Below are 16834 nucleotides of genomic sequence, written 5' to 3' on the forward strand. Positions count from 1 at the left end.
CATTGTCTGAATCATAGCCATGGAAATAATTGAATCTTTTTCTAACATAGAATATATTACTCTTGAAATAGTAGGAAGTGTTGATGATTTCCTTTTATTGGACTCACAAATAATTTATAAGTTGGTCCGGTTTGGAAAAAATATCATAGTCCTTTATTTCTTTGGCTTCTTCCTTGAGGCTAGGAGCAGCCTCTAAAATAGCTGCCTGTGCAGGGACGGGCCTAGCGCTCCCCCTGGTGGCCGTTACGTGGGATTGCGGGTCCAGTAAATGGACCGAAAGCTGCCGACAAGACATTTGAATAATTCTTTCTCCCCTAAGTACATAGAGAAATTTGATTTATTCTTCACAGTCATGTCTGCATTACAGAACACTTCTCCTTATAAAGTCCATCTGCTTTGAGGTTAAGTAAATGATCAATCCCTCATATACATTATCATGCCGTGAGCACTTCTCTGAGGTAGTAACAGCTTCTGTGGTTCTACCAAATGTCAGGGAAGCTGGGAGTTTCTTCTTTCCTTCAGAAGATACTGAAGAAAAATACAAATTGACCTGTATGTAACTGCTTACAGAGGGAATTAACAAAAATGTGAATGTGTATGGTGGCCGGCAGGAGGGGGTGTTTAGAGGAGGAAAAAGGAGAAACCGGAGAAACAGAAGGCTTTGGAAACACAATGCTCAGCTTAGAATCCTGGCTCCGCTTACAGAAGGTGGTAGGCGGCATCCTGAGATGGCCCTCCACAAGGGAGACAGACAGACATGCTCCCTCTTCCCTGGGGCACTTAGGAAGACTCTTCCCAGCCCACCTTGCAACTGGGAGCCATTGACTGAGTTCTGGCCAGTGGGATGTGGGCAAAAGTGATGCAGCCCTTTCAGACCTTATCCCTAAAGCATCCCTAGTGATTTTTCACACACTCTCTGTCTCTGTATCCACACCGATGGGAACAGAATAATCGAGGATGTCAGGGTCACACAAGGGAAGTGAGTCAAAACCGTGTGTTATCACTTAAGGACACTCACATAGGAGAACCACCTGATTACCTTCGAACTGTGATGTGAGCAAGAAAGAAACTTATATATGCGAAGCCACTAATTAAGAGGTATTTGTTACAGCATCCAGTGTTAATTATCCTGCGAAAGCAAGTCAGGTCACCTGTTTCAGCCACAGTTTCCTCAACTAAAAATAGGGATAATGTATGAAGATTCAATTAAAAAATGTATATGAAAACATTTGGCACAGACTCAGGGCTCAATAAGTGCTGGTTTAAAAGCAATTGTGTCTCACATAAGCAATATTTTCATTCTACAAAAGAATTTTGTATTGTTATCACACAGGTTTCTATCACAAGAAAAAGAAGACCTAACTCCAAATGGCAAGCCAAATGGGGACTTTATTGGCTCCCAGAGCTAGAAATTCCATGTGTAGATTAAGCCTTAGGGCTGGTTTAATCCATCCAGCAGCTCGAGGACCCATGTTCTTTCTTCTGCCTGGTAAGCTTAATTCTTTTTTTTTTAAATTTTTATTGACGTATAGTTAATTTACAATGTTGTGTTAGTTTCAGATGTTCTAAACCTGACTCTCCTGATGGTCAAAGATGGCTGTCAACAGCCCTCACTACTACATGTTCCTAGTGTACTTTGAGAACAAGAAGAAATCTCATTCCAGTATTCTAAGAAAGAATCCCCCAACTCCTCTGATTGGATTGGCTTAGATCACATGATCACCACTGACCCAATCACTTTGTTGGGGTGGAGGCAGGTGCTGATGACCTGTCAATCAAGACCCATACCCGGAACTAGGGGTGGGATCAGCTTTCCCAAGATCACATGGGCTTGTGGGGGAAGAATGAGCACATACATTTTTTTGAAAGAATATTTTTAAGCAGGAGAAAGAGGGAACCAGGGGAAATGAATGCTAGCTACCAAAAGTGTGTGCTGCAATTGGTATGTTTATTTTCCTTGAAGCAAAAAAAAAGTTGTAGGAGTAGATAGTAAATGTTATTTTGTGATCACTCGGAATGATCATCCAACCTTTCAGAAATCTGAAAGTTAACTGGACGTTATGGTTTTCAACTTCCAAACCTCTGACAATGAGTTCCCTAAAGTATCCTCAGGTAGTGACATCTTGAAATATATGCAGATATTGACTTCCTGTCTCTCTTGACAGTGCAGTGTTAAAAAATTGTCTCTTAAGAATAATTTAGTTTCTTGCCCTTCTGCCTCCTTTACCTATCTTTATTTCTTTGTAATTTCCTTGGATTTTGTGCAAGTGTTTTAGAAACCATGAGATGCTGTACCAATGGGAGGGGCTGTCCTTTTCATCTGCTCTTCATGCCTAAACTAAATCATAACGATGCTCAATCATAAAATAATGAGACTGACTTTTAAACAGACTCCTTAGATATAAGAATGAGTACCGCTCTTCTGCGCAGTCACCTAGAGAAGTGACCTTCACATTCCAGTGATGGAGCCACAGCTCAGACTGTATTAATTACACCTCAGTTTTAGCCACAAAAGCACAGTGGCTTGTCTGACCACGCTCTTCCTCTGATTGGATTCCCAATCCCCTGTGAGGTTTTCAAAAAAGTGAATCTGTCCTCCAAAGCAAAGTTGTGCCTTTTCAGAAAATCTATCTTGAGATCTGAAGACAGTTGTCAGATCAGAGGATTCCAAACCTATTTTGAATAACTGTTAAAAGTGAGCATTCAGGAGGACACATGCATTTCCCACTGGTTTAGTAGGAGAAGAGAGGATATTGGGGTATTAAACTTTTCCTGTACAATGAAGATGATCTGCAAAGTCACCATACAGCTGAATTCCCCAGGCCTCCAGGCTAAATCTGAACTCAGCAGACCCTTCAGGCCTCGGGCTGCCCCTACCTCCTGCTGTTACCTCCTCTGGGCTGCTTTCCTGCCCACATGCCCTGCCCTCCTTAAGGCTCTCTCTGCTCCTGGGGGTGCCAGCACCTCTACAGAAGCTGTGGTCCTCTGCATGCCATCGCCTCTCCTGAAATGTCCCCTCCCTGCTTTCACTTCATCCTCTCATGCCTCACTCAAGACCTGGCTCATCTGTCATCTCCTCCAAGAAGTTTTCCTAACCCTTGCCCTCCACAAAAACGGCACGTTGTTACTCTATCTTTTTTTGGTCTTGCAACTTTAGAAAAGAAGTCTATTATAGCGTTGACTTTTTCTCTCCTGGTATTTGTATATATCCTCTGTGCTTGACCTGGGTGAGATTGCCCACAGATCCAATCCTCACCTGACCCTGCTCTCTCCTGGGTGGCAGGGTGTCGGACCCTGCGGGCTGCATGGCTCAGGCCCTTGCACTGACTGGCATCTGCCTGGGTTTGTCTACTGGGAGGCACTGACAGGAGACAGGATGGGAGGAAGGGAGAAGCCAGGCTGATTGCATCCTTTCTATAGACGCCTCAGGAGGTATATGTGCCAGAGGCCATTTCTCTCTCATCGCCTCTGCGTGATTCCAGTTCCTGAGACCTGATAACACCACCTCTTCTTTTTCACTTCAGCCTAGTGGCTCCCAGCTGTTGAGAATCTCTAGGTTTCCTCGTGGTCCCCATTTTGGTCCTAGCTCTTCCATCCCCGGTGTAACCAATTCCTTGTGTTAAATCCCCTCTATTTCAAACATTTAGAGTGATTTCATTTTTCCGTACTGGACCCTGACGGATACATCAGCTCATGTCCCCCATCCAGCAGTCAAGAGTGGTTGGTTAAATGAATGACATCAGTGAATGTATGAACAGACGACCATGTTTACCTGTCATACATAATTTGTGTATTTCTATTTCCTAAGACACTTTTATGTACATATATTTTATTTATTTATTTATTTATTTTTTGCGGTACGCGGGCCTCTCACTGCTGTGGCCTCTCCCGCTGCGGAGCACAGGCTCCGGACGCGCAGGCTCAGCGGCCATGGCTCACGGGCCCAGCCGCTCCACGGCATGTGGGATCTTCCCGGACCGGGGCACGAACCCGTGTCCCCTGCATCGGCAGGCGGACTCTCAACCACTGCGCCACCAGGGAAGCCCATATTTCCTAAGACACTTTTACGACTCTTCCTATCGATCTTTTTTTCCTTCTGCTACCCCTAATATTTGTTTTCAAGCTCTATCCACTTTTCCTAGCTGAATTCCCCAACCCCAAACCCCTTGTTCAAGTTTACCCACACTCAAGTCCGGCATGGCCTCTGCGTCGCTGACAGATGGTGAAGACATCAGGTGTAGAGTGAGATCATCAAGATGAGAACAGCTGCGGAATCCAACAAACCCAGGCTGTTGGCCGGGACCCACAGGATGACAGTGGAGGATTCATGATCTCTCCGCTCTTCAGGTCTGTCTGTGACTTAAGCCAGAGCCAGGCCAATTCACAGTGATTCCTGGAGCCCAGTGCAATTTGCAGATAAAGGGAAGATGCACATTTGTGGCCAACGTGGAAGATTCGAGTATTAGCCTGGCTGCTAAAATGCTCCCCTGCGCGTGAGACCAGCACATGGCTGGTTGGTCTCCACAGCGCTGCCCAGAGCACCATTTTATTGCCATGGTCTGGAGGCCAGGTGAATACAAACCAGGCATCAGGAAGGGATCTGGGAGAGGCTGGAGGTTAATGCTCTGCTCCATGAAGAGGGAGGTGCCGCCCACCTTCCTGCCCCTTCCTGCCCCAGGCGTCTCTCAAATCACTTTGACCCCACATGGTTTAAAAGTTAGTTGCAATGTAGCTTTGCAAAAGTGACAAGAAAATGGGCTTCCTGCGGAGGACAGTTTCCTGCAAAGAGCTGCTTACAGCAGGGGGACCACCAGCCTAAGCCTACACCCCCCCCCCCCATATAGGGGATGGAGGGCAGCAAACTAGTTGAAGAGATGTTTTTGAGTACTCTTGTCATTTTCTGCGGTGAAACTAGACTGTAAGCCTCTTGAGGGCAAGGATGGTACCTCTTTTGTGCCAGAAAACCTCAAGTGCCTAACACAGGGATGGGCAAATATCTGTAAATATCTGTAAATATCTGTGAATGTTGTTGAATGAGGCACAGTCAATTACACTTGAAAAGTGAGGATTGATAGGAGTCAGGAATAGCAAGATTTCATGAGCTATTTGTACATTTTGGAGATTAATCCCTTTTCGGTCACTTCATTTGAGAATATTTTCTCCCATGCAGCTCAATATCAAAAAAACAAACAACCCAATCAAAAAATGGGCAGAAGACCTAACTAGACATTTCTCCAAAGAAGACATACAGATGGCCAAAAAAGCCCATGAAAAGATGCTCAACATCACTAATTATTAGAGAAATGCAAATCAAAACTATAATGAGGTATCACCTCACACTGGTCAGAATGGCCATCATCAAAACATCTACAAACAATAAATGCTGGAGAGGGTGTGGAGAAAAGGGAACCCTCTTGCACTGTTAGTGGGAATGTAAATCGGTGCAGCCACTATGGAGAACAGGATGGAGGTTCTCTAAAAAACTAAAAATAGAACTACCATATGACCCAGCAATCCCACTCCTGGGCATATATTCAGAGAAAACCATACTTCGAAAAGATATGTGCACCCCAATGTTCATTGCAGCACTGTTTACAATAGGCAAGATATGGAAGCAACCTAAATGTCCATTGACAGATGAATGGATAAAGAAGATGTGGTACATATATACAATGGACTATTACTCAGCCATAAAAAGAACAAAATAATGCCATTTGCAGCAACATGGATGGACCTAGAGATTATCATGTGAAGTAAGCCAGACAGCGAAAGACAAATATCATATGATATCACTTACATGTGGAATCTAAAAAAATGATACTAATGAACTTATTTACAAAACAGAAACAGACTTCAAAAACAAACTTACGGTTACCAAAGGGGAAAGGTGGGGGGAGGGATAAATTAGGAACTTGGGATTAACATATACACACTACTGTATATAAAATAGATAATCAAAAAGGACCTACTGTTATAGCACAGGGAACTCTACTCAATATTCTGTAATAAATGGGAAAAGAATTTGAAAAAGAATATGTGTGTGTATATATATATATATATATATATATATATATATATATATATATAAAACTGAATCACTTTGCTGTACACCTGAAACTAACACAACATTGTAAATCAACTACACTCCAATATAAAATAAAAATTAAATTCAGTTTGAAAAAAGGAATGGCAGGTTTTCTGCTTTGGAAAGTGGGTGAGCTTGATGCCATTTGAGTGGGTTTAGGGCATCAGGTTATGGCATTGGCTCAGTTATGGCGCTGTTGAATGTGAGGTGTCTATGGAGCGCCCGGGTGAGCAGTCCATCAGGTAGTTGGATACATGGATCACTGTTATACAGAACAATGCCTAGCTCAACAAATCAACAAATCTTTGTGGGGGTGAATGAATGAGTGAATGGGTCTGGAATTCAGTTATGACCTAGACTCCTTAACCACCTTCTACAAAGTGGGGCTCCTTGTCATAGTGCTTCCTGTTGTTTTCCTTCACAGAAATGATGGGTATGAGTCATCAGATGACAATTCACCTGTTTGTTGGATGCCTGACTCCCTGACTAGGCTGCACGTTCCATGGCAGTGAGCACAGTGTGTGTTTTGTTCTTCACTGGATGTCTTGGCCTAACCTAGCTTAGAGTCAAGATTAGGTCAATACTGGTTGAATGAATGGAGGGCCAGAGATATGGATGTAGGCACAGACAGGATGTAAATGCAAGCCAAGGGAAGGGATGGGTCTTGGTGAGCTGGAGCTTCCAGGTTCAGTTACTTGTTTGTAACATTTTTTTTCCAACTTCCTCCATTCCCTCCTCTTTCTCCACATGCTACTGCCCCCAAATCTAACCCTGATCAAGTCCTTTCAAGTCCTTCTCTGAGCTGCTTTTCCCTCATCTGTATAAGGGGGATTTATTATGTGCCCTGGTTGTGAACATCAAATGAGGTAATTCAATTCACCAGATGTTTACATAGGTGATTAAATACCGTGGTGAGAAATGCCTTTGAATAAGTACACTGACCTCCATGTTCTCTGTTCCACCTGGCTGGAGGCAGCATCCTCTGCTCTGGGAAAGAGTGGGAAACAGGATCTCTTTGACACATGCCACCCCTCTTCCCAGGAAGCCCTTCACTGCAACGACAAAAGGCTCTCATCTTGCAACCTGAACAGGGGCCGAATGGCCCGTCCCGTCCAACAGCCTCATTCAGACTTGGCTGAGGTCTTTCACACAGGGCTTGGGGTGGGGGTGGGGGCCTGGCTGCAACCCACCTCCCTGCAAGCTGTTGGACCAGCTCTTGGTAGTGTGGGACCTGAGCTGCTGGCCGCTCTGCTAGCGTAGCTAGTGAGCAAGACACCAGCATTAGAGCAGAAAAGAATGCGCCATCACAGGGCTGCTTTCCGGACGACAAAGGGTCGGAGCAGCAACTCCTGAAAGCAGAGGCCATAAAGGGCCTGCTTGGGAGGCTTGGTTGTTAAAGGCAGGCCTTTGCACAGGCCCCTTTCTCCCTCTGGACTGTCCTCTCCTTGACTCCTCTAGCACTAAGATCAAGCCTTGTTTCCTCCCTGAAGCCTTTCTCCACCCCCTGGGCACAGATACATAACTCCCTCTCTATGGAGAGAGAAGAGGGGAGAGATCCAGCCTTCACCGAGTGCCTACTAGGTGTCAACTCCTGCACGGGATTCTTTATATTACCTTTTACCATTGCATACTCAGAACCATCTGAGGGGTTGAGTTTGTTAGACCCCTTTTACAGATCGGCAAGCTGAGGGTCAAAGACACAAGTCACTTGGCTGAAGGAAAGCTCATAAGTGGCTGAGCCAGAATTGGTCAAAAATCAAGTTCCCAGTGAATTTGCTTTCGCCATATTTCTAACAGAACACTAATTGTGTGGCTTTGGTTGATCTGTTCACAGCGGGTGCCTCAGAGCCAGAATCCCCTCTAATCCATCTCCCCTCCCGTCCCAGCTATACACTGAGCAGGTCTAGAGGCCTTTGACCACCAGGGCTCAGACCCTGAGCACCTCCTCACCAAGTAGGAGGATGGTAGCGGGCATCCACACCAGCAGGGGAGGGCTGCTGCTAACCTTGCTACTCGGATCTGGTGTCCATTGTTCTCTGGGATGAATTTTCTGTCACCAGTGTGCCATTGTGCCTCAGCTGTCACCCAGCCTTTGCTGTGTGTACCTTGTTCCACGGATGAAACATTTGCCTCTATTCTTGGTTTTTACTCTTTTTGCTCTGTGAGTCCTTAAACCCTAGTCTGCTTGCCTGATGCCCTAATAACTTTTCTAGATGCTGCAGCTTCTTTCCCTAGGTGTTGAAATCTATCCCCCAGATGCTGCCAATAATCCCCTAACGAATGAATACCATCCCTCCCCTAAAATCACAATGATGCCACCCCTGTGGGCTTCAGCTTGGCTACAACCTATAGCATTGTGATCAATAGCACTTGACCCCAATCGAACAGATGAGTTTGAACCCAATTCTGCCTTTTATAGGCTTTGTACCTAAGGGAAAAACGCTTAGTCTCTTTGTGCCTCAGTGTCTTCATCCATAAAATAGGAGTAATGACATCTACCTCCTGAGATTAATGAGAAGATTGAATGGTGTATGTCTTTAATGTATATAAGGCAATTTGATATATGTAAAGTAATGACCACTGTGCTTGATACGACACAAGCACTCAATAAATAAAGGATGTCTGTTGTTATTCCCAGCAGCCCAGAGAATGTCATTTAAGCATAGATATCTGGTCTTCAATTCAATCCTCAAGAAGTTGGCTAAACCCACCCAAGGATTAGTTTCCTTATTCCCTGACCCAACTCTTCCTATTTCCTCTGCTTTTCCTACCCGCTCACTAATACATTTCACTAGTCAGAATAAGATAGATTATGCTGCAGGAACAAATAACCCCCCAATTTTAATAGCTTTATATAGCAAATATTCATTTATATCATAATCTGGTGACTATTGGACAGATCTCCTTAGTAGCTCTCTTAGAAGAAGGGACTTTGGGATCCAGGCTCCTTCTGTTTTGTGATTCCACCATCTTCAGCGCATGGCTTCTGAGATTGCTGCAAAAGGAGACGAGAGAAAGTGGACAATTGAGCAGGCAGTCCTTCAAGTAACATTCACTCATTCTTCCCACCTCCCGTTGATGAGAACCTAGTCACACACCTAAATCTAATTGCAAGGGAGGTTGGGAAATATAGCCTTCTCACGTACCCAAGAAAAGGAGAAGGAATTGGGATTTGGTGAATACAAAGCATTTTCTCTGCTCATCTTACCTCCCTTAATAAAATAACCTCCATAGCCCCCAACGAGTGAGAAGAGGTAGCTGTATCTCAGAACGCTGAGTCTTCCATCCCCTGTCCTCCGGGCTCACCAGCACTGAGTCTCTCATTAATCAGTACTGCACCCATGCTGACCTCAGTGGACACTGCTCTCCCTTTATTTAACATTCCATCCCAAATGTGGACCAAAGGCGCTTCCTTTTTCACTATGCCAGAGCTGAAGTTAAATATCTAACAATATTAGATTTTACCAAAGATTGGGGGATGATATATGAGGAATTAAACAGAGAGTATATATGTCAATCCCAATCTCCCAGTTCATCCCACCCAGCCCCCCTTGGTATCCGTATGTTTTTTCTTTACATCTGTGTCTCTATTTCTGCTTTGTAAATAAGATCATCTGTACCGATTTTTTCAGATCCCACATATATGCATTAATACATGATATTTGTTTTCCTCTTTCTGACTTACTGTATGACAGTCTCTAGATTGGGATTGACATATATACACTATGGACACTATGTATAAAATAGGTAACTAATGAGAACCTACTGTATAGCACAGGGAACACTACTTAGTGCTCTGCAGTGACCTAAATGGGAAGGAAATCCAAAAAATAGGGGATATATGTACACGTATAGCTGATTCACTTTGCTGTACAGTAGAAACTAACACAGCATTGTAAAGCAACTATACTCCAGTAAAAATTTAAAAAAATAAACAGAGAGTAAGTTACAGTTGCTAATTTGCTTTTTTAAAATGGATTTTATGCACCTTCAACTGAGTCTTCCGTAGGACCACCTGCCTGCCGCACTCCTATCCCACAGCCACAGGTCAGGGGCCATTTGACCCCTCCTACCCAGAAATGCTACACAGGTGTCTTAAGTCCACAAAACATAAGCATGGCATTTGAGGGAGAGTGGCTAGAAAGAGAGGGGGATGTGTACATGGGTGGAGGAGAGAAGTTATGCCTCCCTAACTCCTTGCAAGGAGAGCAAATCCAATTCTTATCCTTTGATAGAGCTTTCAAATATATATATAAAATCAGCTACCCAAATTATGATTCATGAGTCACATGCCGATTGACCTGTACCACTCCTATATCTTAGTACTCCGAGCCTCCCAGTTGCAATCATATGGTATTCCTGTGCCTTGAAGTCCAGACCCAAGGAAACATGACCAAAGAGAGAGAGGAATTCCTGCTTGAATTGTCCATCTGAGGACCCCTTTTTCTGGATGATGGGATATGGGAATGGCTGATACTGGGAACAATTCCCTACTTCCTGGCAAGCCCCATCTCCTTCCCGCAGAGGAGTGGTATTCCTTTGATCTCTGCAAGATAAGCAGATCGGAAAACATCTTAATCATTCATCTGAGTGATGCATACATAATGTAACTGGCATTAGTGGAGGAAGATGAGCCTAAAGGGCTGCTATGTCTCCAGCTCCAAGCACAGCACTTGACATAAACTAGGTGCTTAGATTCTTGGTAAAAGGCTGTTAAAGGGAAGGCAACTTGGCTTGGTCATGTTGTTTAGCATCCTTCAAAAAAACTCTTACTAAATTATGATATAGTGTTAAGTTGATACCTTAGATGAGCACAAAATTCAGCTGTGAGCTTCCTTCCAGGCAAAAGAGAAACCAGCTGGCTTATACAGTTTTTGCAAACCAGTAGAAAGGAAGCAAACCCTGTTTTGAACCCACATACCTCCTAAGATAATTTGAGGTATTTTATCCTTAAATGATTTCCATTTAGATAACTGTATACCTTGTAGTAACCATCCCATATTTCTGTACTGTTTATCCATCCCTTCTGCCTTCGCATGCACCCTGTCCTCTATATGGCATTTATCTTCCTGTTCAACCATCTTACTTTATTTGGCTTTGTATTGCCCAATCCTTCAAGTCCTCTGGTCGCAGCATGGAAGGGAGGAAGGAGCCATGTGTGGAGGCAGGGTAGAATCCAAACAGAGAGTCAGACTTGGACTCTTCAAGGCCAGGGTATCTGCCTTGACCTTCCAGAGTCTCATGTGCTTCGCTTGTCAACCAGGGATAACATGTCTTATCTCACCATCATGCAAACCGTGTAGCTTCTTACACGGTAGACTCTCAATAAATTTAAGTTCCCTTCCTCTTTCCTTCTCTCTGTTTCAAAAGTAGTCAGGATATAAATTATACATAAATAAATCATGCATTGTACTGGAAGTCCTCAGAAATGATTAATGTAACCAATAATAATTTTAATATTAATCATATGTTGCCCTAGCAGCACCGTCCTGATTCTGACAATCAATCTACTTGCTCCACCCTTGTCCTCATATAACAAATGGTGCTCAAAGTTTACCCTAGAAAGAGGTGAATGCACGTGATTTCCCATTTTTGGATATTGTTTAAAACCTTTTCTACATCACAGTATTCTGCTACAAACCATTACTTATGGTGCAATTTGTAGCAATATGTTTGCCAAGAAATGAAAGACAGGAATGGAAACAAGTCTACAAGCAGTATCTGAGACTGAAAGTAAGGTTTGGAAGCGTGAAGAATGTGCTGGAAATACTGATATCTACTGCTCAGTATGCCCAGGAATGGGCGGGACCTTGTTGGAGAGTGTGGTCCATTATCCCCATTACCACAGGGGCAAACTGAAGCTAGGGGCTTGAAAGACAGAAAGGTCTAGAAGATATCGAGCCTAACTTCAGCCAAAGTATCTGCTAAGCTTTCTCACTGAATGAGAGGAGGATTCAAAGAACCCTTCAAGCTCACAGATTCTGTGAGTTTATTATTCTGCATTTCTCTAAGATTTAAATGGGAGCGACCAGAGTGGTGGTGAGTGTGGGCTCTGGAGCCGGACTTCCTGGATTGCAAAGACTGCTCTCCCACGTGTTAACTATGTTGCCCTGGATTGGTGACTTTAACTGGTCTGTGTCTCAGTTTCCTCAACTGGAAAATGAGAATCATAATAAGAACTAAATAAGGTGATGTTCCTAAGGTCTGGGAGACCATTCCCAGTGGGCAGTACACCCTCAGTCAGTCACTTCCTGGTCCATAATTAAGTGCAGATCACTGAAGCTCACAGTGGGCCACCAAAGCACCTTGTAGATAGAGGAGGATCTCATAGTTCTTTATTCAGTTGAATTACTTATTCCTAAAATGTAGCCAGAGCTAAACTTAGATCAAAACCCATCCCCCCCATGTCTGCACTTTGTACCTGCCTCCACCCTCCCACATAAGCCTGTGTGAGTTCTCCTTGTATCAAGCTGGATGCAAGGACCTGTGTACTCACGGCGTGGGAGCTCATGAGCAAAATGAGATCATTATACGGAAATAAAACAATGCTCTTTCACTAGTAAATCCAAGTGCAACATGTGCATTTTGACAGTGACATAACCACCATGAATTGAGAAGGAGAAAATAAAGGAAGAGAGGAACCAATATTTTTGGTGCTTGTTAAGCAGTAAGCACTGTAGAGATTTTCACCTGGCACAGTAATCCTCAAACTAACACCGCCAGCCCTCTTTTCTAGTTGTACACAAGAGAAACGTACATCCTAGGGGTTTGTTGACATCCCCAAGGCCAACATTTAGTGGGAAAACTGAGTTTAGCATCTCATAACGTAATAACAGGGTTCTAACAGTCATGGTTCTTAATCCCACTTGCAAAAGACTCCTAACAGCTACCAATAAGTAGTGCCCACTACATCCTATGACCTGCCACTGTAACTTGTCCTGACCCAAACCAAAAATCACAGAGCTGCCAGTCCTGGCAGGTCCAGGGAGGTGAGAGCCCTTCTGACCTAGTCCATCCGTCTCTGCCTTTGTAGGCTGGTCTGAAGCCACCAGGGGGAGCCCTTGCATTAAGAGCAAAGGAAATTTGACAGCCTAGTTATCACCTGGGACTGGGAGGCGGGCTCAAGCTCTCCTGAGGGCTTCTGCCCTTGACTCCTCACTGTATCCTGTACACATGTATACAAGAAATACTTGCCTTTGACCTGAGTGAAGGCCAGGCCGGGAGGGAAAGTTACAGAGAACCTTGGGCTTGTGCCCCATGTAGCTTGGAGGAGTGGGCTCCTAATCTGATTGCAGGCTGAGCCCCCATAACGACAGTGTGGATCAAACTGTGAGTCATGAAATCAATGGAGTGGGTGTGTTGACCATTGATTTTTTAATTAAATATCACATCATGGCTCAGAAGAAAATAGAAAATATCACTGTGATCACACACAGCACGAGTGATTATTGTTTTGAGAAATTTTAATTTTAGTGTGTGTGTGCCTGTATGCTGACTCATGATGTAAAAGACAGGTCTGTGAGTCATTTATTATTAAAACATCTTGACCTAAAAAAGCTTATTGAAATCCAGATTCCCAGACCCTAGACTAGAAGAGTGGGCTCCTGTCTGCCCTGGGGCCTTGAAGCCTGTATTTGTAACATATTCCCTGGCAGCTGTGATGATCAGCACGGTATGGGAGCCACCTGTTAGAGGAAATGGGCAGGCAGGTGGGCTCTCCTCACCTGCCCTCCCCCCCACCTCTGCCCTGGACAGGGCAGGAGTCGCTTTTCACTTCATGAGTTTGGCCCTAACAAAGCAAGAAAAGTCACACAGACTGCCTGCTGTGCTGGCCTCCCAAACTCCAGGACAGCTGTGAGCTCTTAAGAACTGGGAATTGACACGGGTTCGTGCCCCGGGCCGGGAAGATCCCACATGTCCCGGAGCGGCTGGGCCCGTGAGCCATGGCCGCTGAGCCTGCGCGTCCGGAGCCTGTACTCCGCAACGGGAGAGGCCGCAACAGTGAGAGGCCCGCGTACCGCAAAAAAAAAAAAAGAACTGGGAATTGGGTTTCCAGCACCAGCTCTGTCAGAAAAGCGAAAGAGCGCGCACACACACACAAACCCACACAAACCTAGAAAAATAAAATCCCTTTAGAGTCAGCCAGACCCGTGTTGAAACCCTGATCCTTCTACTTACTACCTGTGGGGCAGGTTACTGGGTCTCTCTGCACCTCAGATTCCTCCCCTTTTGAATGGGATTATAACACTTCCCAGGGCGATTGCAGGATTTGGGTAGAATAATGTATCATGCTTAGATAGTGCCTGACCCCAAACAGATGCCCTATTATAGCAGCTCCCTTTCTGGCCTCCCTGAAATCCTTCTGTGAGTTTGGGCACTACCTGCCCCCGTTGGGCTTCGGTTCCCCTGTCCTTTTGTGAGGGTGAGTAGCCATCCGCAGGGTCGGCCGGGATAGGCCGAGGCTTTTACTGAGGAAGATTACATGGTCGGGCCTGAGCCTGCTGCCCTAACGGGAGCCCCGCCGCCCCGTTCCCCAGCTACTCCCCCGAGCCTCGGGCACAATGTGAACTCCCTGCAGGGTGACTGTCGGCCCAGCCTGGGGGAGAACAGTGGGGAGAGCCGCTTGCCGAGAAGGGCCTGAGTCTGCAGATCTTTGGTCGGAGAGATCCCTCTCGACCCCGGCAGGTGCCGGTCCTGCGAACTCGGCGGAAGGAGGCCGGCGCGCGCCCCGCCGCGGGCAAGAGCGCTCCAGCCGCAGCAGAGGGAGGAGCTGCCGCCCAGGTGGGGCAGGTGGGGAGCCTGGGCTCAGGTGTGTGCGTGGCGGCCGGGGGAAGCGATTGCTTCCTGGCCGGTGCAGGCGGAGCAAAACGGACCCTTGGCCCCAGGATCCAGACTCTGTCTCCCAGACTCTGCCTCGGAGGAAAGCCATGGAAGGGGTAAGTCTTGTGGGTCTAGCTGTGGGCTTTCTGTGGATCCTTTCTTGCCGGGTCCAGTTCCTCCCAGTAGAAAGTGTGGGGAGAGGCTGCGTATGCACCTCCGCCTCCCCATGGAGAGGAATAAACAGGATGTGTTGTTTGTGTTAGTGCCGCCCAGCTCACACTGGCCTGGCGTGGGGGCAGGGGGACGGAAGAGGCGTATGTACCCGTCCTGTGCCACCTTGGAGGCTGAGGGCACAGAGGCTCTCAGGAGTGGTGGCATGAGGGACCCTACCTCTAACCCTGCGAGCTGGGCTTCCAACCTCCCCTCCTCCCCCCTCTCCCCCCGCCCCCAGCCTGGGTGTCAGTGAATGTTGGCCTCTTTGTTTGCTTGTCCTTGGGGACTGTGCCGGCCCTCCGGAGATTCGTGGGCTTCCTGGTCAGAGGGCAGGGCCGCGGGGGCTCTCCTGTGGCTTGTGACTTTCCTGCCGGCTCTGCGTCTTATAAACTGTGTGGCCTGGGGCCAGTAAGCGCATCTTCCTAAGCGTCTGGCTCCTCGCTGGTAGAATAGGATTACTTAGAATAACTCGCTTGTGAGATGATTGGAGCTGCTTGTGAAAAATAGACATGACCTATGGGGACGTGCCCAGCACAGAGCACGTGGGCTCCCCTTCTCCTTGGCTGGCCACGTGCTGTTTGCCTAGTTGGAGTTTCTCCGCCTGACTGACCATAGTTTCCTTTTTCCTTCTCTAATTCTCCACCCCCTCCCTTCCCCCCTTCGATGTCAGTTTCTTTCCAAGGGAGCGGGGCAGGGATGCGTTTCACCTCCATACCTTCTTTTTTATACGTTTGGAGTCAAGTCGTTTTCTCCTGTGAATCAGGCGGCTTCCTTCCCAGAGGTACATTGGGATGGAGGACCCACTTCAGCAGTCACCCATCAGGAGAAGCTCCCCTTTGTCCCAGGGCAGCGGACATGTGTCTCGCTGTGGCTGACCCTCCAGTCTAACTAGCTGAGTTTCGGAAAAGAGAGAGCAAAGGCACGCTGGTATGGCTTCCGTCTCCCTCCTCTGAATTCTCTTTCTCCCCTACCCTGCGGTTTAGCAACTTCTGAGAAACTCCTCCTTGATGGAAAAATAGCAGGCTGAATAGATCTAGTGTGATTGTGAGAAAAAGAAACGGACTTATGTTTTGCCCTCTCTGATGTGCCAGGATATGCACTGGCATCCATTATTTCAGTTTACCTACATGACAGCACAGTGAGGTCAATGCCAATTGCCCCAGCTCTTATGGCGGGAAACGGTCGGAATGTTGTCTGTTGCTCAATATCACACAGTAAGTAGCACAGGCTGCAATTTGCCAATAATAAATATTGAGTGCCAACTGTAAGCCAGGTATCACTAGCAAGGATGACAAGAAAACAGGTGGAATGTTAGGCAACTGAGGAGAAAAATATACCAAAGGGCATGTTAGCTCATAACATTTTTATGGGAGAAGATAATGCAGTTATGGGGTAAGCTGATGTGGTGATGCAACTTTTTCTGCTCAAAGAGGGAAAAAAAGATCAAAAGAGAGATACGGGTTATTTCTCATTTTAAAAGGAGGATTTGGTTTTTTTCTTAAGTCAATAAAATATCCATTCAATATGTATTACTAAGCACCTGCATTGTGTTGTCAGGCCTGTTTCAGGGGCTACAGATGCCGCAGTGACCCAGTCAAAAATGCCTGCCTTTATACAACTTATATTCTAGTGGCAAAGACAAACACACACACACACACACACACACACACACAGTATATATATATATATATATATATATATATATATATATATATA

The 16834-nt window shown here is 45.8% G+C and overlaps 1 protein-coding gene across 2 annotated transcripts in view; it reads left to right on the forward strand.

Annotated features, from left to right (window-relative positions):
* The first annotated feature begins 14869 nt into the window (after window positions 1–14869).
* Window positions 14870–16834, forward strand: part of FYB2 (FYN binding protein 2) — a 133646-nt gene continuing 131681 nt past the window's right edge. For both annotated transcript variants that reach the window (XM_027108393.1, XM_027108394.1), the window contains exon 1: window positions 14870–15021. In XM_027108393.1, coding sequence (XP_026964194.1) covers window positions 15013–15021 — 9 coding nt within the window. In that variant the 5' untranslated portion in view covers window positions 14870–15012. The remainder of the gene's footprint in view (window positions 15022–16834) is intronic.

The sequence above is a fragment of the Aethalodelphis obliquidens genome, unplaced genomic scaffold, assembly GCF_003676395.1.
Source record: "Aethalodelphis obliquidens isolate GAN/ISIS:26980383/991018 unplaced genomic scaffold, ASM367639v1 scaffold9, whole genome shotgun sequence".
Classification (NCBI taxonomy): domain Eukaryota; kingdom Metazoa; phylum Chordata; class Mammalia; order Artiodactyla; family Delphinidae; genus Aethalodelphis; species Aethalodelphis obliquidens.